Here is a 22480-nt window from a genome sequence, read left to right on the forward strand (position 1 = left end):
GAAATCCCATTTCAGCATTTGATTTGAAACAAATACACTGACGAACAAAAAACAAGAAAACAAAATCCAGAATGACAACCTTCAGAAGCAGGATGTTTATAATTCTCCTTACTGAGTTTTTGGCAAGCCCTGCTTTTACGCCTGAATCCCCATTCTGAATCCTTACCTGAAAAAGTCAATTTTACAATAGAGCTTCCCATCCCGGGAGAAGCACTTCTCTGTCAGATTACAGTTGCACTCGCAGCACTGGACGCATTTGGCGTGCCAGGCTTGGTCCAACACGTTAAGTAGGAACCGGTCCAGGATGGGCCTGTCGCACCCGGCGCAGTGGACCATCATCCCGCCTGTCTGGAGGACACCGAGGGCCGACCTTCCCACGCGGGCTCCGGTGCTGGGTCTGGGGCCACACGGCTCTCTGCGCAGCAACGTCTTGGCTCCGGGGTTTGGGACAAAGCAGACGCGAATGTTCCGTCAGGTGGGTGGGCGGTGAGAAGACCCTATCCCCTACCGTTTAAAGGCAGGCTATAGGTGAACACTCCCCGAAGTTCCTCTTCTGTACTTCTGGTTCTGGACGCCCCTGTCCTGTTCTGGCACTTGTCACAATCCGGAATCCAGAAGATAGAAAGGTGAATTTAAAAAGCACCTAGTCCTCTTCATTGACGGGCTGCGTAAAAATGGTCACCTGAAAAGCCTGTTCATCCCCGCTGTAGAGAATACGTTGCATGGGCTGTAGCAAAGTTATTATTTTGTTGCTGTTGTAAACAGCCCTTTCTTTTATTATTCTGTCATCTTTTGTTTTTAGGTTCCACTTCTTCGCCTCCGCTCACCTCACGTGGACACTTTTCGCATCACTGTGCCCGGCTGTGCTGGCGCGAGGCACGTCCGTATTCAGATTGGGTGACGCTCTCCTTTAATTCCTGTGCCTGGGTGGCCAATCAGGACTCAGTTGTCATGGTTATCAATTTAAATAATGGTCGGTAGCCTACCTTCAGGTCGACCTAAACCTTGAACATACTAGCATAAATAGGCTAATAAACTTTAATTCTGCTAAGAGGGACACGATTTTTTTTAAAGACATTGGCAAATGATGGTCACTCTCGTTTTGTTACTGCCTCGTTACAGAATGGACCTAAACGGCGTAAACAGGTCTATAATCTTACATTTTCTATTTTCCTGCTGTAGCTCCCATCAAACTCGTGGGGTGAATGGATTTTAGGGACTATCCCCATGGAACGCTTCAAGAACTAGGGCACCAACCGACGAATTATAATGGCTAAGCTTACTGCCTCGGCTGGGCCCTATACGAAACCAAACATGCTTTTTGGCTAATATCACCAATCAACAAGATCTTTCTCTGATACAATTATGCCAATTAGACATGTTATTTAGGTGAAATTAAAGCTTTGATTGTTTCAATTTAATCTAAATTAAACTTCTGATGACACCAAGGCACAGAACAAAAACCTGCGGATCATCTTCCATTTTAATTCTTATTTTCAGCTCTTCTTCGTCCTCTGTCTGTGACAAGATGACTTAGTGGAGTTGATGCCAACAGCCATCACCTTAAAGCGGCCTACAAAGTGAGGGGGCCGTCTTACATGACATGTACCCGCCTTAAATGACCCTGAATGGGATGCAATGGGAGACGGGAGTAGCTGAACAAGAGTTAAGGCTACAAAACCCTTCCTGCATTAGGCTGTCATTTGGCTCTCTACAGTATGCGTGTGTGTGTGTGTGGAGTGGAGGGAACGAGAGGGGAGGGGGACCCAGGCATGCCCTTTCTCATACAGAAAGCTATTTACAGGGAAATGCAAAGGATTAAGATAGCGGGCCTCATCAATAGGGAGAGCCTGGTCGCCCGCCGCTTTAACAGAGTATAGCCACCAATCGAGGGGAATTTCAATATTTACCCTGATCATCATTTAAGTTAGTCGAGGCAGTGCAAACATCATGCATACACTAATGGTTGTTAGTGGAGAGGCGAGGCTGGTTTAAAACTAAGTTTGAGCAATTGTTTTGTATAATGAGTTGGTTAAGTAGCCCAATAGGTGTTCATTTTGACCCACTGCAAATTTTCATTTAAGATAACTTTTAAAATCAGTACAAGAACAACATTAACAATTACAACAACATTGGCAACTTTATGCATTCATAATAATATCAATTGAATCGCACATTGTTGCTGTACATAAATAACTCGTCTAAGAATTCGTCTGAAGAAATTAGTGAATTATTAAGGTCAATTCAACAATTATTCAAAGAAAAGTAGCCTTTTGTTTAAGAAGAATGTGTAAATAGTCTGATTTATGGCAAGAAGCTACCAATATTTATGTTTTTACGCAAAATAAAGGACCATCATCATATTTGTGTGAGTTTGTATGAGTTTTATTATTATTATTATTACATCCTCATCCTCACAATTTTTCAACATCACCACCACTATCATCATCATTATCATCCCCACCACCACCATCATCCTCATCATCATCATCATCAGTACATTTTTTCAACCAAAACCATATCACAGTGATAAAAGCAGGTCCATAGCATACTGTCATGTTATTACCGAACCTAAACTTGAGCCAACAAAACAACATGATAGCCACAGTGAAGTTGTAGCGCGTGCATGCATGATTATCCATCCATCCATCTGAAGATTGTAGAATGTGAAATGTTTTCCGTGGTGCTGGTTAGTATTAACTGGTGACTCTACATGATAATAAAGCAGTAATTTCTGTAGTCGGGGGGAGGCCGTTTAGCTTGTTGGGAGAGAAAGGGAGAGCCCGGGCCGCCCGAGGGGACCCCCGCCGCTCTTGGCAGGCGACAGTGGCAGCAAAGCTTGGCCCCGCTCACGGTCTTAATCCCAAAGCTTTTGGGGCTTGCTATTTATTTTTCTCACCGAGTCTTGTTTTCTTGACTCTCCGTTTAAAAACTCCTTAACATTTTGTTCGAATGTTACCAACCTATAGGCCAACTCTCCAGTGCCCTGTCAACAACAAACAAATAAGGTGCAAATTGTAGACTTCACAGGCACCTCATTTCACACTTCTGAAAGGGTTAAATTTCTCGTTCAACCTGCCAACTGTTGAGGAGTCAACATGGGTTTGTATCTACCTCATATTTCCCTTTATGCCTTTGATGATAGCCTATTAATCCAACCAGGTATTCACGTATATGATAAGGTGTGTGAAGATAGTCGTATGCTATAGGCCTATCCAAATAATAATACAAACGGTGATTTTAGATAAAAAATAATTTATTTTGGGGACAAACAAAGCGTTATCACCCTGTACGTGGGAAAAAGAACATATTGGGTAAAGAGAACTCTTGCCACAGCTTCTCTTTCGCCTCTTGTTTGCGTCACACAGGTCATTGTATAGGGACCCATTTTATTGTGTAGAGAGCTGTGTTCTCTCCTTTATCCCACCACGTACTGTTCTGTCGCTCTCCTTCTCTCTCTCCTGCAAGCCAAACAGTGCCGCGCCATACCTATCCGAGCCATCGCGCTAGGTTTAGGAACTCCTGGAGAGAGAGGAAGCGTCCAAGGTGCAGAAGCTAGACAACACGCCAATTTCTTGTTTAGCATTTCTAAAAGTAGTGAGCATTGATTCTGAATAGGTCTGTATAGTGACCTATATGAATCTATGAATTAGTTGTTTGTTTTCTCCATCAATCAAACGCGTTGGGATGCATGATATGATTTTATGACAATATGCAGATTATCAACAAGGGATTAGGTGTTGTAATGTATTGACAGAAGTAAACAATTTACACTGGCGTGCTCTGTTATTATGCTATTCTATTATGATTGTCCAGGTGTGGTATGATGATTCATGGGTTGTACATCTTCTGCAACAGCAGAAAACATTCTTACAACTCTGAATCGGGTGAGGCTTTCAACATTTGAATCTGTTGAGGCGTCATGCACAGCCAGGTCGTTCAAGATAAACATCGAAGTCGGAATCTATCCATGTCCTGAGGACGTCGGGAAATGCTTTCAAAACCGGCCACTAGGGACAACAGTGAGCGCTATTTCCATCATGTCGCCTTGGGTTTTGCTAGGGTGTTGTCGAGCGTAATCCCATGACTCTGGCTCAGACGATTGTGTGTTGAATCCCAGTCATGGACACTGGTTTTTTATATATTTGGTTTTAACCCTATCCCAAACCTTAACCCTTAATTTAACCATTCAGAATGAGTGCCTAAACTTAACCATTAAATTAGAAATTTGATGTTTGGAAAAATGGAATGATACAGTGCAGCAGGAGCAACAAAAACACTTCGAAATTGGACTTTTGGAGAACGTGGATGAAAGACTAATTCTGAAGTGATTTTGTGAGAACTTGTTGGTCATGCATGCATCAACATTTCTTGAAGACGCACTGATTCCCAAATGCAATATCTTTCAATGATACATTCTGTTTAAAATAAACTGTATCTTTATAAAACAATTGTATACAACTGGGCAGGATGTCATACGCCAAAAAAAAGCCTTGGATGTGAGAGAGGAACTAGTCTACTCACGTGACCACACAATGGGAATAAAGCTCTAGAAACATTTTACAATGTGTCCTTAATACCACTGTCTTTCCAGTAAAGGTGGTACACGTTGTTACACAGCACAATAAGCAAAATACTGCACATAAGCAAGTGTGGAATTGGAAGAACACACACGCAGGCACGCACGCACGCACATACACACACACACACCATTTTCAAGGACTTTCTTCCTCCAGCTGCAGCCTCCCATCCAGGGCAGGTTGAGCAGCCGTCCCCTTTGTCCACGGTGGCCTTGGTCATATACAACACACAACCCAAGCTCTGCTCTGTCTGTGTGTGTCTGTGTTTGTCTGTGAGTGTCTGTCTGTGTCTGTGTGTGTGTGCGAGTGTGTCTGTGTGTGTCTGTGTGTGTGTCTGTGTGACAAAGGAGATGATTGTGGACTACAGGAAAGGAGGACCGAGCACGCCCCCATTCTCATCGACTGGGCTGCCGTGGAGCAGGTTGAGAGCTTCAAGTTCTTTGGCGTCCACATCATCAACAAATTAACATGGTCCAAGCACACCAAGACAGTCGTGAAGAGGGCACGACAAAATCTACTCCCCATCAGGAGACTAAAAAGATTTGGCATGGATCCTCAGATCCTCAAAAGGTTCTACAGCTGCACCATCGAGAGCATCCTGACAGGTTGCATCACTGCCTGGTATGGCAACTGCTTGGCCTCTGACCGCAAGGCACTACAGAGGGTAGTGAGTACAGCCCAGTACATCACTGGGGCCAAGCTTCCTGCCATCCAGGACCTCTATACCAGGCGGTGTCAGAGGAAGGCCCTAAAAATTGTCAAACACTCCAGACACCCTAGTCATAGCAAGCGGTACCAGACTGCCACGTCTAGGTCCAAGAGGCTCCTAAACAGCTTCTACCCCCAAGCCACAAGACTCCTGAACATCTAATCAAATGGCTACCCAGACTATTTGCATTGCCCTCCCCCCTTTTACGCTGCTGCCACTCTCTGTTATTATCTATGCATAGTCACTTTAATAACTCTACCTACATGTACATATTATCTCAGTTACCTCGACTAACCGGTGCCCCTGCACATTTACTCTGTACTGGTACCTCCTGTATATAGCCCCGCTATTGTTATTTACCGCTGCTCTTTAGTTATTTGTTACTTTTATTTATTTAAATTTTTAGGTATTTTTCTTAAAACTGGTTAAGGGTTTGTAAGTAAGCATGTGACAAATACAATTTGATTAGATTTGATTTGATTTGTGTGTCTGTGTGTGCGTGTGTGTGTCAGTGTGTCTGTGTTTGTCTGTGTGTGTATGTCGGTCTTTGTGCGTGTGTGTGTCTGTGTGTCTATCTGAGTCTGCTCTCCTCAGTTCTGTTGTGTTGTGGGAGCTGGAGGGAAAATGGCATCTCTTTCAGAAACACTCTGCTCCTCCTGACTTCTTTAACTTTCCTCTTTCAGCCCTCCTCCTGCAGCTTAGTACAAGCATTTACAGATGGTAAACAGAGAGAGAGAGAGAGAGAGAAGAGAGGAGGATGAGTGTTTAAACTGTTTATATTCACTGAACAAAAACATAAAAGCAACATGCAACAATTTTAAAGATTTTATTGAGTTACAGTTCATAAGGAAATCAGTCAATTGAAATAAATTCATTAGGCCCTAATCTATGGATTTCACTTGACTGGGAATACAGATATGCATCTGTTGGTCACAGATACCTTTAAAAAAAAGGTAGGGGTGTGGATCAGAAAACCAGTCAGTATCTGGTGTGACCTCCATTTGCCCATTCAGCACGACACATCTCCTTTGCATAGAGTTGATCAGGCTGTTGATTGTGGCCTGTGGAATGTTGTTCCACTCCTCTTCAATGACTGTGCGAAGTTGGTGCATATTGTCGGGAACTGGAACGCACGTCGTACATGGTCATCCAGAGCATCCCAAACATGCTCAATGAGTGACATGTCTGGTGTGTATGCAGGCCATGGAAGAACTGGGACATTTTCAGCTTCCAGGAATTGTGTACAGATTCTTGCGACATGGGTCCGTGCATTATCATGCTGAAACATGAGGTGATGGCAGCGGATGAATGCCACAACAATGGGCCTCAGGATCTCGTCACGGTATCTCTCTCCATTGAAATTGACATTGATAAAATGCAATTGTTTTCATCGTCCGTAGCTTATGCCTGCCCATACCATAACCCCACCACCAACGTGGAGGCACTCTGTTCACAACGTTGACATTAGCAAACCATTTGCCCACATGATGCCATCTGCCTGGTACATTTGAAACTGGGATTTATCTGTGAAAAGCACACTTCTTCAGTGTGCCAGTGGCCATCAAAGGTGAGCATTTTCCCACTGAAGTCAGTTACAACGCCGAACTGCAGTCAGGTCAAGACCCTGGTGAGGATGACGAGCACGCAGATGAGCTTCCCTGAGACGGTTTCTGACAGTTTATGAAGAAATTCTTTGGTTGTGCAAACCCACAGTTTCATCAGCTGTCCGGGTGTTTGGTCTCATACGATCCCGCAAGTGAAGAAGCCAGATGTGGAGGTCCTAGGCTGACGTGGTTACACGTGGTCTGTGGTTGTGAGGCCGATTGGACATACTGCCAAATTCTCTAAAACGACGTTGGAGGCAACCTATAGTAGAGAAATTCACTTTAGATTCTCTGGCAACCACTCTGATGGACATTCCTGGGGTGAGCATGCCAATTGCATGCTCCCTCAAATCTTGAGACATCTGTGGCATTATCTTGTGTGACAAAACTGCACATTTGTGTGACTTTTTATTGTCCCTAGCACAAGGTGCACCTGTGTAATGATCATACTGTCTAATCAGCTTCTTGATATGCCAAACCTGTCAGGTGGATGGATTCTCTTGGGAAAGGAGAAATTCTCACAAACAGGGATGTAAACAAATTTGTGCACAACATTTGAGAGAAATAAGCTTTTTGTGTGTATGGAACATTTCTGGGATCTTTACATGTTGCGTTTATATTTTTGTTCAGTGTTGTATAAAAATAAAAGAAAGTCACACATCTTAATAACCAACGTTTCAGCAACACAGTGTCTTCTTCAGGATTTAGGTTTTTACTAAAATAGTTCAACTTAACAAAACACACAATCTGACCATGTCCTTGCAAGATGTTTGAGTCATGAGACAAGAGGAAATTGTGTCTCAAATACATATTGATAGCAACAACTGAGGTAGAATAGTAGAATGCATGTGTGAATAGTTGTTCAACTACTGTGGTTTAATGTCATTCACTGATCAAAACATCAAATGGAAAACACTTTTTGTTCACAGGGCCAAGCAGAGGTGAACGTCACTACATACATTTTCAATAAATATTCGTACCTTGCTGACTTGTCTATTGAGACTGTTGCAGAAAGAAAACTTTTGATTCAAAATGTAGGCAATAGGGAGCGTAAGTAATAGGATGGAGGAATGGAGATGGAGGTAGAGAGAGAAAGCGGGGGAGGGAGAGATGAAGATGGAGGGAGCGAGAGAATAACACTTGGAGGTGAAGGAAGGCCCGATTCAGACGTCTCTCTGTGTCCCGGGGTTCAATACTAAGCAGAGCACCTTCACTCTTTCATTTCCCTCTCTCCATCCCTCCCCCTTCCCTCTGCTCCCTATACCTCACAGAGGGACAGCTGAGACACCTGAGGGGGAACACACCTCCCCTCCACCCCCAAAGTTCTTACACACGCTGTCACACACACCTAATACACACAGCCCCATACACGCACCCCACCATACACCCTCTCAGCATCCCTCCAGCCCCTGACCCCAGGCAGATTCCCTCTCTGGCAAATATATGCATGCCCCCAACTCCCCCTCCCCATACACCCCACATCTCCCCTGCTCCCCTCCATCCCACCTCTCCAGCCCCCCATGTCCCCTTTCCGTCAGGGCGGCTCCCAGGGGAGAGGTTAGTGTGATTGATGTGTGATTGGTAGGCCTCCCTTAGGGCCTCCCTCTCCGTCACCTCTCCACCTCTCCCTCCACATCTCCACGCTCTGAATTAAAAGGCTGTTTGTCACCTGCGAGTCCTCAGCTGCACAGACCAGGCCTGCAATTTCACAGCACTCAGAGAGAGAGAGAGAGAGGCCATTACTGGGGAGGCTGTCAGGGGAGCCATCACTGCCCGGACATGCCTGGGGGGCTGTCTCTCTCTCTCTCTCTCTCTCTGTCTCTCTCTCTCTCACTCTCTCTCTCTCTCTTTCTCTCTCTGTCTCTCTCTCTCTCTCTCTCTCTCTCTCTCTAAATTCAATTTCAATTCAATTCTCTCTCTCTGTCTCTCTCTCGCAATCTCTGTCTCTCTCTCTACCTTCCCTTTCCTTCCATTCCATTCCCTTACCTCTCGCTCTTCATTCCTTCACTATCTCTCCCTCACTGAGCCTTGTTTTGAATTGCTGAACCCACCACTGGAGCTCTGCAGAGAGGGAGAGAGAGATAAATAAAAAGAGAGAGAATGAGTGAGTAGATAGACTGTCAAACATTATGTACACAAACATAAACATGCTATCTCTGTAGATATGGACAGCATTGTAAATACATATAAACACACCCGCCCACCATAAAAAACAAAACATGCTTTTCTTAACATATTTACACACAAATACTGTATAGGACAACAGACTTGCCATCTTCATAAACATACACACAAATGTAGAATACAACAGGTGTAAACCTTACCGTGAAATGCTTACTTACAAGCCCTTAACAGAGATAAGAAAATATTAACTAAACAAACGAAAGTAAAAAATAAATAAGTAACACAATAAAATTACATAACATTAACGAGGCTATATACAGGGGGTACCGGTACCAAGTACCCCCTGTATATAATTTGTACATGTAGGTAGGGGTAAAGTGACTATGCATAGATAATAAACAGCAAGTAGCAGCAGTGTAAAAACAAAGGGGGTGTCAATGTAAATAGTCCAGGTGGACTTTTGATTAATTGTTCAGCAGTCTTATAGCTTGGGGGTAGAATCTGTTAAGGAGCTTTTTGGACCTAGACTTGGTGCTCCGGTACCGCTTGCTGTGCAGTAGCAGAGAGAACAGTCTATGACCCTCTGTAGCGCTTACAGTTAGATGCCGAGCAGTTGCCATACCAGGCGGTGATGCAACTGGTCAGGATGCTCTCGATGGTGCAGCTGTAGAACTTTCTGAGGATCTGAGGACCCATGCCAAATCTTTTCAGTCTCCTGAGGGGGAAAAGGTGTGGTCGTGCCCTCTTCACGACTGTCTTGGTGTGTTTGGACCATGACAGTTTGTTGGTGATTTGGACACCAAGGAACTTGAAACTCTCGACCCACACTGCCAGGTCTCTCACCTCCTCCCTATAGGCTGTCTCAACGTTGTCGGTGATCAGGCCAACCACTGTTGTGTCGTCAGCAAACTTAATGATGGTGTTGGAGTCGTGCTTGGCCACGCAGTCATGGGTGAACAGGGAGTACAGGAGGTGACTAAGCACGCACCCCTGAGGGGCCCCAGTGTTGAGGATCAGCGTGACAGCTGTGTTGTTGCCTACCCTTACCACCTGGGGGGCGGCACATCAAGAAGTCCAGGATCCAGTTGCAGAGGGAAGTGTTTCGTCCCAGGGTCCTTAGCTTAGTGATGAGCTTTGTGGGCACTATGGTGTTGAATGCTTAGCTGTAGTCTATGAACAGCATTCTCACATCGGTGTTCATTTTGTCCAGGTGGGAAAGGGCAGTGCGATTGAGATTGCGTCATCTGTGGATCTGTTGTGGCGGTATGCAAGTTGGAGTAGGCCTAGGGTTTCCGGGATGATGGTGTTAATGTGAGCCACGACCAGCCTTTCATTGCACTTCATGGCTACCGATGTGAGTGCTACAGGGCGGTAGTCATTTAGGCAGGTTACCTTCTCGTTCTTGGGCACAGGGACTATGGTGGTCTGCTTGGAACTTGTAGGTATTACAGACTCGGTCAGGGAGAGGTTGAAACACTTGCCAGTCGGTCTGCGCATGCTCTGACTACACGTCCTGGTAATCCGTCAGCCCCGCTGCCTTGTGAATGTTGACCTGTTTAAAGGTTTGCTCACATCTGCTACGGAGAGTGTGATCACACAGTCGTCCGGAACAGCTGGTGCTCTCATGCATGCTTCAGTGTTGCTTGCCTCGGTCACGCCTGCTCCCGCTCCCCTTCTCTGGCGCTCGAGGGCGCCAGGAGACCCTTTATTATACACACCTGTCACCATCATTATGCGCATCAGCGGTCCTTGGACTTACCTGGACTCCTTCACGTTTTGATTGCCTTCCCTATGTCTGTCTGTTTTCTCTGTTTCATCCCCGTGTCAGCATTATAGTTATTTCCGTTTCTCCTGTCCAGACGCTGTCCGTATTCTGTTCCTGTCCGTGGTTATTAAATATTCACTCCCTGTACCTGATTCTCGTCACTAGCGTAGATCCTTACAGCCTCGAAGTGAGCATAAAAGGCATTTAGCTCATCTGATAGGCTCGCGTCACTGGGCAGCTCGTGGCTGTGTTTCCCTTTGTACTCTGTAATAGTTTTCAAGCCCTGCCACATCCGATGAGCGTCAGAGCCGGTGTGGTATGATTCAAGCTTAGTCCTGTATTGACGCTTTGCATGTTTGATGGTTCATCTGAGGGCATAGTGGGATTTCCTATAATTGTCTGGATTAGTGTCCCGCTCCTTGAACGCGGCAGCTCTAGCCTTTAGCTTGGTGTGGATGTTACCTGTAATCCAAGACTTCTTGTTGAGATTTGTACATATGCTCACTGTGGCGACGATGTCGTCGATTAACTTATTGATGAAGCTGGTGACTGAGGTGGTATACTCCTCAATGCCATTGGATGAATCACAGAACATATTCCAGTCTATGAGTAGAATTCTGATCATTTCCATATTGAGCGAGTCACTGGTACTTCCTGCTTTAGTTTTAGCTTGTAAGCAGGAATCAGGAGGATAGAATTATGGTCAGATTTTCCAAATGGGGGGTGAGGGAGAGCTTTGTATGCGTCTCTGTGTGTGGAGTAAAGGTAATGTTGAGTTTTTTGTCTCTGGTTGCAAATGTGACATGCTAGTAGAAATGAGGTAAAACATTAGGAGCTCCGCTTCTGGATGAGCATTTTCTTGTTTTCTTATGGTCTTATACAGCTCGTTGAGTGCGGTCTTAGTGCCAGCATCGGTTTGTGGTGGTAAATAGACGGCTACGAATAATATAGATGAGAACTCTCTTGGTAGATAGTGTGGTCTACAGCTTATCATGAGGTACTCTACCTCAGGCGAGCAATACCTCGAGAATTCTTTAATATATCCTCACAAGGCACCCCGACCTTCTCCCTGTGTATCTCTGTCTTCTCTTCATGTGAATTAATGGGCATTTGGGCTTGGAAAGCAGTATATCCTTCGCGTTGGACTCATTAAAGAAGGAATATTTGTCCAGTTCGAGGTGAGTAATTGTTTTTCTGATGTCTAGAAGCTCTTTTCGGTCATTAGAGACAGTAGCAGCAACTTTATATACAAAATAAGTTACAAACATTGCGAAAAAACATACAAAATAGCACAGGAGCTCGTAAAATGCAGCCATCCCCTCCAGCGCCATTATTTTAATACACCCACTCTCTCCATTGATGTACTCACAAATCCTGCCAGGTTAAAAGATACAATGTGAAATTGTGTATACACTCCACTGTCTCTATGTAACACATCCCCTGCTATGTATTGTGTCTACAGTGTTTCACAATGTCCTGCATTTTCATGTTTTATATTATGCTGCAAAGTGAATTGGCCTTTGGGGACAATAAAGATATATTGAATAAAAATGTAAACGACATACAGTCGTGGCCAAAACTTTTGAGAATGACACAAATATTCATTTTCACAAAGTTTGCAGCTTCAGTGTCTTTAGATATTTTTGTCAGATGTTACTATGGAATACTGAAGTATAATTACAAGCATTTCGTAAGTGTCAAAGGCTTTTATTGATAATTACATGAAGTTGAATCAAAGAGTCAATATTTGCAGTGTTGACCCTTATTTTTCAAGATGTCTGCAATCCGCCCTGGCATGCTGTAATTTAACTTCTGGGCCACATCCTGACTGATGGCAGCCCATTCTTGCATTATCAATGCTTGGAGTTTGTCAGAATTTGTGGGTTTTTGTTTGTCCACCCGCCTCTTGAGGATTGACCACAAGTTCTCAATGGGATTAAGGTCTGGGGAGTTTCCTGGCCATGGACCCAAAATATCGATGTTTTGTTCCCCGAGCCACTTAGTTATCACTTTTGCCTTATGGCAAGGTGCTCCATCATGGTGGAAAAGGCATTGTTCGTCACCAAACTGTTCCTGGATGGTTGGGAAAAGTTGCTCTCGGAGGATGTGTTGGTACCATTCTTTATTCATGGCTGTGTTCTTAGGCAAAATTGTGAGTGAGCCCACTCTCTTGGCTGAGAAGCAACCCCACACATGAATGGTCTCAGGATGCTTTACTGTTGGCATGACACAGAACTGATGGTAGCACTCACCTTGTCTTCTCCGGACAAGCTTTTTTCGGATGCCCCAAACAATCAGAAAGGGGATTCGTCAGAGAAAATGACTTTACCCCAGTCCTCAGTCCAATCCCTGTACCTTTTGCAGAATATCAGTCTGTCCCTGATGTTTTTCTTGGAGAGACGTGGCTTCTTTTCTGCCTTTCTTGACACCAGGTCATCCTCCAAAAGTCTTTGCCTCACTGTGCATGCAGATGCACTCACACCTGCCTGCTGCCATTCCTGAGCAAGCACTGTACTGGTGGTGCCCCGATCCCGCAGCTGAATCAACTTTAGGAGACAGTCCTGGCGCTTGCTGGACTTTCTTGGGCGCCCTGAAGCCTTCTTCACAACAATTGAACCGCTCTCCTTGAAGTTCTTGATGCTCCGATAAATGGTTGATTTAGGTGCAATCTTACTGGCAGCTACATCCTTTCCTGTGAAGCCCTTTTGTGCAAAGCAATGATGACGGCACGTGTTTCCTTGCAGGTAACCATGATTGACAGAGGAAGAACAATGATTCCAAGCACCACCCTCCTTTTGAAGCTTCCAGTCTGTTATTCGAACTCAATCAGCATGACAGAGGGTTCTCCAGCCTTGTCCTCGTCAACACTCACTCCTGTATTAACGAGAGAGTCACTGACATGTCAGCAGGTCCTTTTGTGGCAGGGCTGAAATGCAGTGGAAATGTTTTTTGGGATTCAGTTAATTTGCATGGTAAAGAGGGACTTTCATCTGATCACTCTTCATAACATTCTGGAGTATATGCAAATTGTCATCATACAAACTGAAGCAGCAGACTTTGTGAAAATTAATATTTGTGTCATTCTCAAAACTTTTGGCCACGACTGTAGATAAAAATATATCTACATAAAGAGAGCACATTATGTTACCTGCTGAAATAGACTGTCCATAATACCAAGTAGACAAAAAGATAATGTAGTATAGGCTTTTCTAAAGCTTGAATGAAAGTCTGAAAACCTTGCTTTCCAAATTCGTTCTTTGACCGTAGTGAGTTCCAGCCTTCATGAAAATAACAGAGAGGAAAATAACAGAGAGGCCTGCACAGTGTATATGGCCCCTATTAACACCTTTACGAACAACATTTCAATCCACAAGGATCTTCTTCAGGTCAAATGGACTGAGTGCGTTCCAGCCTTGATCAGAACTTTTATCACCACAGCTTTGTATTTTTTTCTACTTTAGGAGTCTTGAGTTAGTTGGGAGCATAAACAGTGAGTGGGCCTTTCTGTTCTTTTAGATTTGTATTTACATTTTTCATGAAAAAGGCAGAAATAAGAAGGCCCAATTTGTGTAGACATTGGTCATGCAAAAAGTCAAGCTTTTTACCAGATACTGTAGTTGATTAACAACCCACATATGAAAACACTCTGGAGACATTTGCACAAGTCTAAATAAATGTATGCGTCCATAATTTGAAGACATTGGGACAAACTAATGATGTCTCATCAGGGGGTGGATCAGGGCAAACACACATGCCTGGGGGAATCTCATCACGCTGATACACACACTGATTTTCACACACACACACAGATACAAACATTGACATGCATAAAGGCACAGGCACACAGGAAGTCAGATCACCACCATGACGATCACATACCAAATCAAATTTTATTGGATGCGTACACAGATGTTATCTTAGGTGCAGGGAAATGCTAGTTTCTAGCGCCAACAGTGCAGTATTATCTAGCAATACAATACACATATAATCCCCCAAAAATAAATAAAAGGTAAAAATATCATAACGAACAATATCCAGAGTATAAATATATAGAGTACATATAAATATATACAGCATCTCTCTCTCTTCTCATATATATATATATATATATATATATATATATATATATATATAAATGAAGTGCCTTATTACTATTATTAACTGGTTACCGACGTAATTAGAGCAGTAAAAATGAAATTTTTGTCATACCCGGGGTATATACCACGGCTGTCAGCAAAATCCAGTCTCAACGTCAAAAGTGAAGAGGTGACTCCGGGATGCTGGCCTTCTTGCTCAGTTGTTCACCGGGGCCTCACACTCCTCTTTCTATTCTGGTTAGGCCAGTTTGCGCTGTCCTCTGAAGGGAGTAGTACACAGCATTGTCCAAGATCTTCAGTTTCTTGGCAATTTCTCACATGGAATAGCCTTCATTTCTCAGAACAAGAATAGACTGACGAGTTTCAGAAGAAAGTTCTTTGTTTCTGGCCATTTTGAGCCTGTAATCGAACCCACAAATGCTGATGCTCCAGATACTCAACTAGTCTATATAAAGGCCAGTTTTATTGCTTCTTTAATTAGGACAACAGTTTTCAGCTGTGCTAACATAATTGCAAAAGGGTTTTCTAATGATCAATTAGCCTTTTAAAATGATAAACTTGGATTAGCTAACACAACGTGCCATCGGAACACAGGAGTGATGGTTTCTGATAATGGGCCTCTGTACGCCTATGTAGATATTCCATTAAAAATCAGTTGTTTCCAGCTACAATAGTCATTTACAACATTAACAATGTCTACACTTGTCACGTCCTGACCATAGTGAGTGTTATTTTCTATGGTAGATTCGGTCAGGGCGTGACAGGGGGTGTTTGTCTGGTTTTTGTATGTCTATGTTTTGGTTCTAGATTTGTATTTCTATGTTGGTGTTATTTGGCACGACCTCCAATTAGAGGCAGCAGGTTGTCGTTGTCTCTAATTGGAGGTCCTACTTAAGGTTAGGTTTGTCCCACAGGTGTTTGTGGGTGATTGTTCTTCGTGAGGTTTATGTTCCTCCAGCGTCACGGTTTGTTGTTTTGTATTTACTTAAAGTGTTAATTGTTGCATTCGCTTTCACTGATTTAAATAAACATGTGGAACTATGAAAACGCTGCATCTTGGTCTGCTCTTTCAAACTGCCGTGACAACACTGTATTTCCGATCAATTTTATGTTATTTTAATGGACCAAAAAATAAGCATTTCTTTAAAAAACAAGGACATTTCTAAGTGACCCCAAACTTTTGAACGGTAGTATAAATATATATATATATATATATATATATATATATACAGTTGAAGTCAGAAGTTTACATACACCTTAGCCAAATACATTTAAACTCAGTTTTTCACAATTCCTGACATTTAATCCCAGTAAAAATTCCCTGTCTTAGGTCAGATAGGATCACCACTTTATTTGAAGAATGTGAAATGTTAGAATTATAGTAGAGAGAATGATTTATTTCAGCTTTAATTTCTTTCATCACATTCCCAGTGGGTCAGAAGTTTACATACACTCAATTAGTATTTGGTAGCATTGCCTTTAAATTGTTTAACTTGGGTCAAACGTTTTGGGTAGCCTTCCACAAGCTTCCCACAATAAGTTGGGTGAATTTTGGCCCATTCCTCCTGACAGAGCTGGTGTAACTAAGTCAGGTTTGTAGGCCTCCTTGCTTACACACGCTTTTTCAGTGCTGGCCACAAATGTTCTATAGGATTGAGGTCAGGGCTTTGTAATGGCCACTCCAATACTTTGACTTTGTTGTCCTTAAGCCATTTTGCCACAACTTTGGAAGTATGCTTGGGGTCATTGTCCATTTGGAAGACCCATTTGTGACCAAGCTTTAACTTCCTGACTGATGTCTTGAGATGTTGCTTCAATATATTCACATAATTTTCCTACCTCTTGATGCCATCTATTTTGTGAAGCGCACCAGTCCCTCCTGCAGCAAAGCACCCCCACAACATGATGCTGCCACCCCCGTGCTTCACGGTTGGGATGGTGTCCTTCGGCTTGCAAGCCTCCCTCTTTTTCCTACAAACATAACGATGGTCATTATGCACAAAACATTTATATTTTTGTTTCATCAGACCAGAGGGCATTTCTCCAAAAAGTACTATCTTTGTCCACATGTGCAGTTGCAAACCGTAGTCTGGCTTTTTTATGGTGGTTTTGGAGCAGAGGCTTCTTCCTTGCTGAGCGGCCTTTCAGGTTATGTCGATATAGGACTTGTTTTACTGTGGATATAGATACTTTTGTGCCTGTTTCCTCCAGCATCTTCACAAGGTCGTTTGCTGTTGTTCTGGGATTGATTTGCACTTTTCGCACCATCTCTAGGAGACAGAACGCATCTCCTTCCTGAGCAGTATGAAGGCTGCGTGGTCCCATGGTGTTTATACTTACGTACTATTGTTTGTACAGATGAACGTGGTACCTTCATGCGTTTGGAAATTGCTCCCAAGGATGAACCAGACTTGTGGTAGTCTACAACTTGTTTTCTGACGTCTTGGCTGATTTCTTTTGATTTTCCCATGATGTCAAGCAAAGAGGCACTGAGTTTTAATGTAGGCCTTGAAATATATCCACAGGTACACCTCCAATTGACTCAACTGATGTCAATTAGCCTATCAGAATCTTCTAAAGCCATGACATAAACTTCTGACCCACTGGAATTGTGATACAGTGAATTATAAGTGAAATAATCTGTCTGTAAACAATTGTTGGAAAAATTACTTGTGTCATGCACAAATTAGACGTCCTAACCAACTTTCCAAACCTACAGTTTGTTAACCAGAAATTTGTGGAGTGGTTGAATAATGAGTTTTAATGACTCACCCCTAAGTGTATGTAAACTTCAACTGTGTGTGTATATATATATATATATAGTACCTTTATTTTACTTGGCAAGCAAGTTAAGAACAAATTCTTATTTTCAATGACAGCCTAGGAACAGTGGGTTAATTGCCTTGTTCGCAATAGACAGATTTTTTACCTTGTCAGCTTGGGGATTTGATCTTGCAATCTTTCAGTTACTTATCTAATGTGCTAATCACTAGGCTACCTTCCGCCTCATATAAAGACTGTAGGGATGATATGTGAATAGAACAGGTGTGTACAGCAGCAGTAGTTATATAGGATAGGCCTAGAATAGAATACAGTATATAGATATTGAGTGGGTAAAACAGTATGTAATCATTATTAAAGTGACCAGCGTTAAATGACTATGGACATAGGGCAGCAGTCTCTAAGGTGCAAGGTAGAGTACGGGGTGCTGGCTGGCTATGGGTGGCAGGTAGCCTAGTGGTTAGAGTGTTGGGCCAGTAACTGAAAGTTTGCTAGTTCAAATCCCTGAGCTGACAAGGTAAACATCTGTTGTTCTGAACAAGGCAATTAAACCACTATTCCTAGGCTATCATTGTAAATAAGAGTTTGTTCTTAACTGACTTGCCTAGTTAAAAAAATAATTAACAGTGATAAGTTCAGGGCAGGGTACTATTTAATAGTCTGATGGCCTTGAGATAGAAGCTGTTTTTTAGTCTGTATCCCCTACAGGTGTACAGACTTGTCTGCCACACCTCTCTGTATGTAACCAAGTTGTTATTGTGAAAGGTCACTTGTTCTCAAAAAACGTACCTGGGTAAATAAAAATATGGAGATGAGGTTGAGATGGAGGTGGATGGGGAGGTGGAGGTGGAGATGAGGTTGAGATGGAGGTGGAGTGGAGGTGGAGATGGAGGTGGAGGTAGAGATGAGGTGGAAATGGAGTTGGAGATGGAGACGGAGGTGGAGATGGGTGGGGAGGTGGAGTTGGCGATAGAGGTGGAGATGGAGGTAGAGATGAGGTGGAAATGGAGGTGGAGATGGAGGTAGAGATAGAGATGGAGATGGGTGGGGAGCTGGAGATGGAGTTAGAGATAGAGGTGGAGATAGAGGTGCAGATAGAGGTGAAGATGAGGGGGAGATGAGGGGGAGATAGAGGTGGGAATAGAGGTGGAGATGGAGGTGTGAGTAAGAGTGAAAATCAAGTGTGAGTGGATGTCACCCTGCGAGGCTCAGAGTTTCAGCCCCTGTTATTGACCCCTAATGAGGGATATCACCTCCCGCCACTGGCCCATACTAATGAGCTAATGAGCGGGGGGGTGTGCCGCACTTCTGCCCTCACCTACTCCATTAATCAGACTGGAGAAACAGTCAGCAGCCATCACACAACCTCCCCCATCTGGTGGTGCTAATGGAAAGACCGAGGGATGGAAGGTGCTTTTAATTAAAGAGCTCTCTCATGGTGGTTAGTATGGGGAGGAGAGAAGAGAAGAGAAGAGGAGAGGAGAGGAGAGGAGAGGAGAGGAGAGGAGAGGAGAGGAGAGGAGAGGAGAGGAGAGAAGCAAAGAGAATAGGAAAGAAATGGAGAGGGAGGAGAGGAGAGGAGAGGAGAGAAAAGGAGAAGAGAAGAGGAAAGAAGCGAAGAGAAAAGAAAAGGAGAGGAGAGATCTCTGCTTAGTCCCAAAGTACCATTTAAGTGGTCCCAGGACTGTAACTATGTTTTGAGTCCGCCAAAGCGTTACTTTGTAGTGCCCCAGTGCTTGCCGCCCCCAACTTTGACAAGCCTTTTAAGTTGGAGGTAGATGCTAGTATAGTGGGGGTGGGTGCGGTTCTCTTGCAGGTAAATGAAGAGGGGATAGATCGGCCCGTCAGTTTCTTCTCCTGTAAGTTCAACTCGTGTCAGTCAAGGTACTTCACCGTTGAACAAGAGACGCTAGCTTTATTGCTAGCCTTGCAGTTTTTTGAGGTATATGTGGGCTCCAGTGCCTTGCCTGTACTGGTCTTCACGGACCATAAGCCATTGGTGTTTTTGAAGCAAATGCACAGTCAGAACCGCCGCCTTATGCATTGGGATCTGATTGTACAAGGATACAATATACAGATTAACTATGTGAAGGGTTCGGCGAATGTGGTTGCCGATGCTCTATCACGGGTTTAGTAACTGGGGATGCGTGATGGTTTTTGTTATTGCAAACTGGAAGTTTGCAGGTTGTGGAGTGGGCGTGTTACTTTCCTCAGTTTCTGTGTTACGGGTTTGTATGTGTTTGAATGTGTGTATTTCAGGAAATGGCTTCCTGAAGTCCAAAGCAGCTGATTGGTCAGCCCCATTGCAGATTGGAGCTTTGACCCCACCCTCTCGTCAGGAGATACAGCTGTCTGCAATTACCAACTCCTTCTGCAGCTTGAAAATCCAGTGTTCCTTTGAGTAGAGAGAGCTTCTTGGATGTCCTGTGTTGGTTGTTGCTCAGAGACAGTTTTGTTGAAAGTAGTTTGTAGCTGCTACTTCTGAGGTACGTGTGTCAGTAGGACTCAGTATTTTTGATTATTGAAATTGTTCACTTTACGTTAGTTATTATTCTGTTTCATTTGTTCCCAGGGGGGAAGGGGAAGGCACCCAGGGAGTGCTTAGGCAAGAGGCCCGCAGGCAAACATATAGCCGTAGTGTGTACTCTGTCTATGCACACTAGGTAAGACCTGGGCGCACCACCCCCTGTAGTTTGGTTAGCGCGCCAGGTGGTGATAAGGTTAGCTGGGTAGGCAGGTAAGGTAGGAGAGAGGACTCTTTTACTTTCTTTGCTTTGGTTCCGTCCAGACCCTTTTCCCCACATTACCTTGTTAAGGAAATAAATTCCCAGTAAACGGTAATATTCTCTGCCTCTGTCATCCTTTCCTGCACCTACAATCACATACCGCTTTCACTCCACGGGGAGTTGAGTGTAGCAGGGTGTTGTGTTCCCTCCAAGAGGCGTGCGTAACAGGTGTTATATGTATGTGTGTGAAAAGTAAGCCTCCCTCATTTATGATGGTGTGTGTTCTGAGTGTGTCAGGCTGACCTATAATCTCACAGTGACCCTGGAGAGAGGGGTCAGGGTTCAGCTGGTTATCTATAGCTGCCCACGATAGGTTGGGATTGTGACAGGCATTTATATAGGCAGTCAGAGTGAAGGACAGTGGCACCAAGCGAGAGAGAGAAAAAGGGGGGGGGAGAAATAGATTTATTGTGTAGGTGTGTGGGGTTTGAAATATATTGTTTTTACGTGAGAGGGTGTTTGTGTGCGTGTGGGAGAGGGAATGAAAGCGACAGATAGGAGATGGAGAAATAAAGAGAGAGGTCGATTGTCTCTTTCTCACGATTGACATGATTTCATCAGGTCTGTCTGTAACATTCATCCAGTTCATTATCCTCCTGCAGTAGTCTCCACCGACGGAGTTGAAAAACCCTCTAACCGGTGTTCACAAAATCATATTACAAAATCTAATCACAATAGTTTTTGATGCACCTCAGGAACCCCATCCTCAGAGTATCAGAGCAGCCTCACACTTCCAGAGAGAGAGACTTGGTAAAGGAGTGGGTTGGGAGGCAGGATGTCCGCCTGTGTGTGTGTGTTGATGTGTGTGTGGGTAGTGGGGTGCCGAATCCCAAACCAGAGTGTGAATAATCTGGGCTATGTATGTTCCCCAGCTTCCCCTGGTTAACCGCTCTGGCGGCCACTTGAATTAGCAGCCAAGGATTATGGGAGAGAGGTTCATTAATCTGAGGGACAAACAACGGCCAGTGTGAATATTTGCACCCAGAAATTGAAAAGATTAAGTCCTATTTGACAATGACTGGCAGGCTCGCCGCCCAGACAGAGGCTACTGTTCAATATTCATATCCTGGCTGTGTGAGGGTGTTTGTGATTGTGTGGAGTGTTTGTTTGTGTGTGGTGAGTGTGTGTGTGTGTGGGGGGGGAGGGTGTTGGCATCGCATATGTGTGTGTGTGTGTGTGTGTGTGTGGGGGGGGTGACTTCTAATATCGCTCTCTTTTTCTGTCTCTCTCACTTACACTCTACCTCTCTCGCTCCCTCTCCATCAAAATGTAAATGTGGATAATGGATTATTTTCAAATCAAGTCAAATTGTATTTGTCACATGCGCCAAATACAACAGATGTAGACCTTACTGTGAAATGCTTAACCAACAATGCCATTTTAAGAAAATATTTACTAAATAGACTAAAGTAAAATAAATTTAAATTGTAAAAAGTACACAAAAAAATAACAATAAAATTAATACAGGGGGTACCGGGACCGAGTCAATGTTGGGGATACAGGTCAGTTGAGGTAATTTTAGTAGGTAGGGGTAAAGTGACTATGCATAGATAATAAAACAGCGAGTAGCAGCAGTGGAAAAAACAACGAGGGGGGGGATGTCAATGCAAATAGTCCAGGTGGCCATTTGATTTTATTGTTCAGCAATGTTATGGCTTGGGGGTAGAAGCTGTTATGGAGCCTTTTGGACCTAGACTTGGCACTCCGGTACCGCTTACTGTGCAGTAGAAGAGAGAACAGTCTATGACTTGGGTGTCTGGAGTCTTTGACAATTTTTTGGGCCTTCCTCTAACACCGCCTAGTATATAGGTCCTTGATGGCAGGAAGCTTGGCCCAAGTGATGTACTGGGCCGTACGCACTACCCTCTGTAGCGCCTTACGGTCGGATGCCGAGCAGTTGCCATACCATGCAGTGATGCAACCGGTCAGGATGCTCTCGATGGTGCAAATGCAGAACTTTTTCAGGATCTGGGGACCCATGCCAAATCTTTTCAGTCTCCTGAGGGGGAAAGGTGTTGTTGTGCCCTCTTCACA

The 22480-nt window shown here is 43.9% G+C and overlaps 1 protein-coding gene across 1 annotated transcript in view; it reads right to left on the reverse strand.

Moving 5' to 3' along the window:
* Window positions 1-941, reverse strand: part of LOC106568314 (LIM/homeobox protein Lhx5) — a 30339-nt gene extending 29398 nt beyond the window's left edge. Inside the window, exon 1 of the mRNA XM_014138540.2 lies at window positions 167-941. Within this exon, the coding sequence (XP_013994015.1) occupies window positions 167-339 (173 nt within the window). The 5' untranslated portion in view covers window positions 340-941. The remainder of the gene's footprint in view (window positions 1-166) is intronic.
* Window positions 942-22480: the final 21539 nt, after the last annotated feature.

Source organism: Salmo salar, chromosome ssa13, assembly GCF_905237065.1.
Source record: "Salmo salar chromosome ssa13, Ssal_v3.1, whole genome shotgun sequence".
NCBI classification, from domain to species: domain Eukaryota; kingdom Metazoa; phylum Chordata; class Actinopteri; order Salmoniformes; family Salmonidae; genus Salmo; species Salmo salar.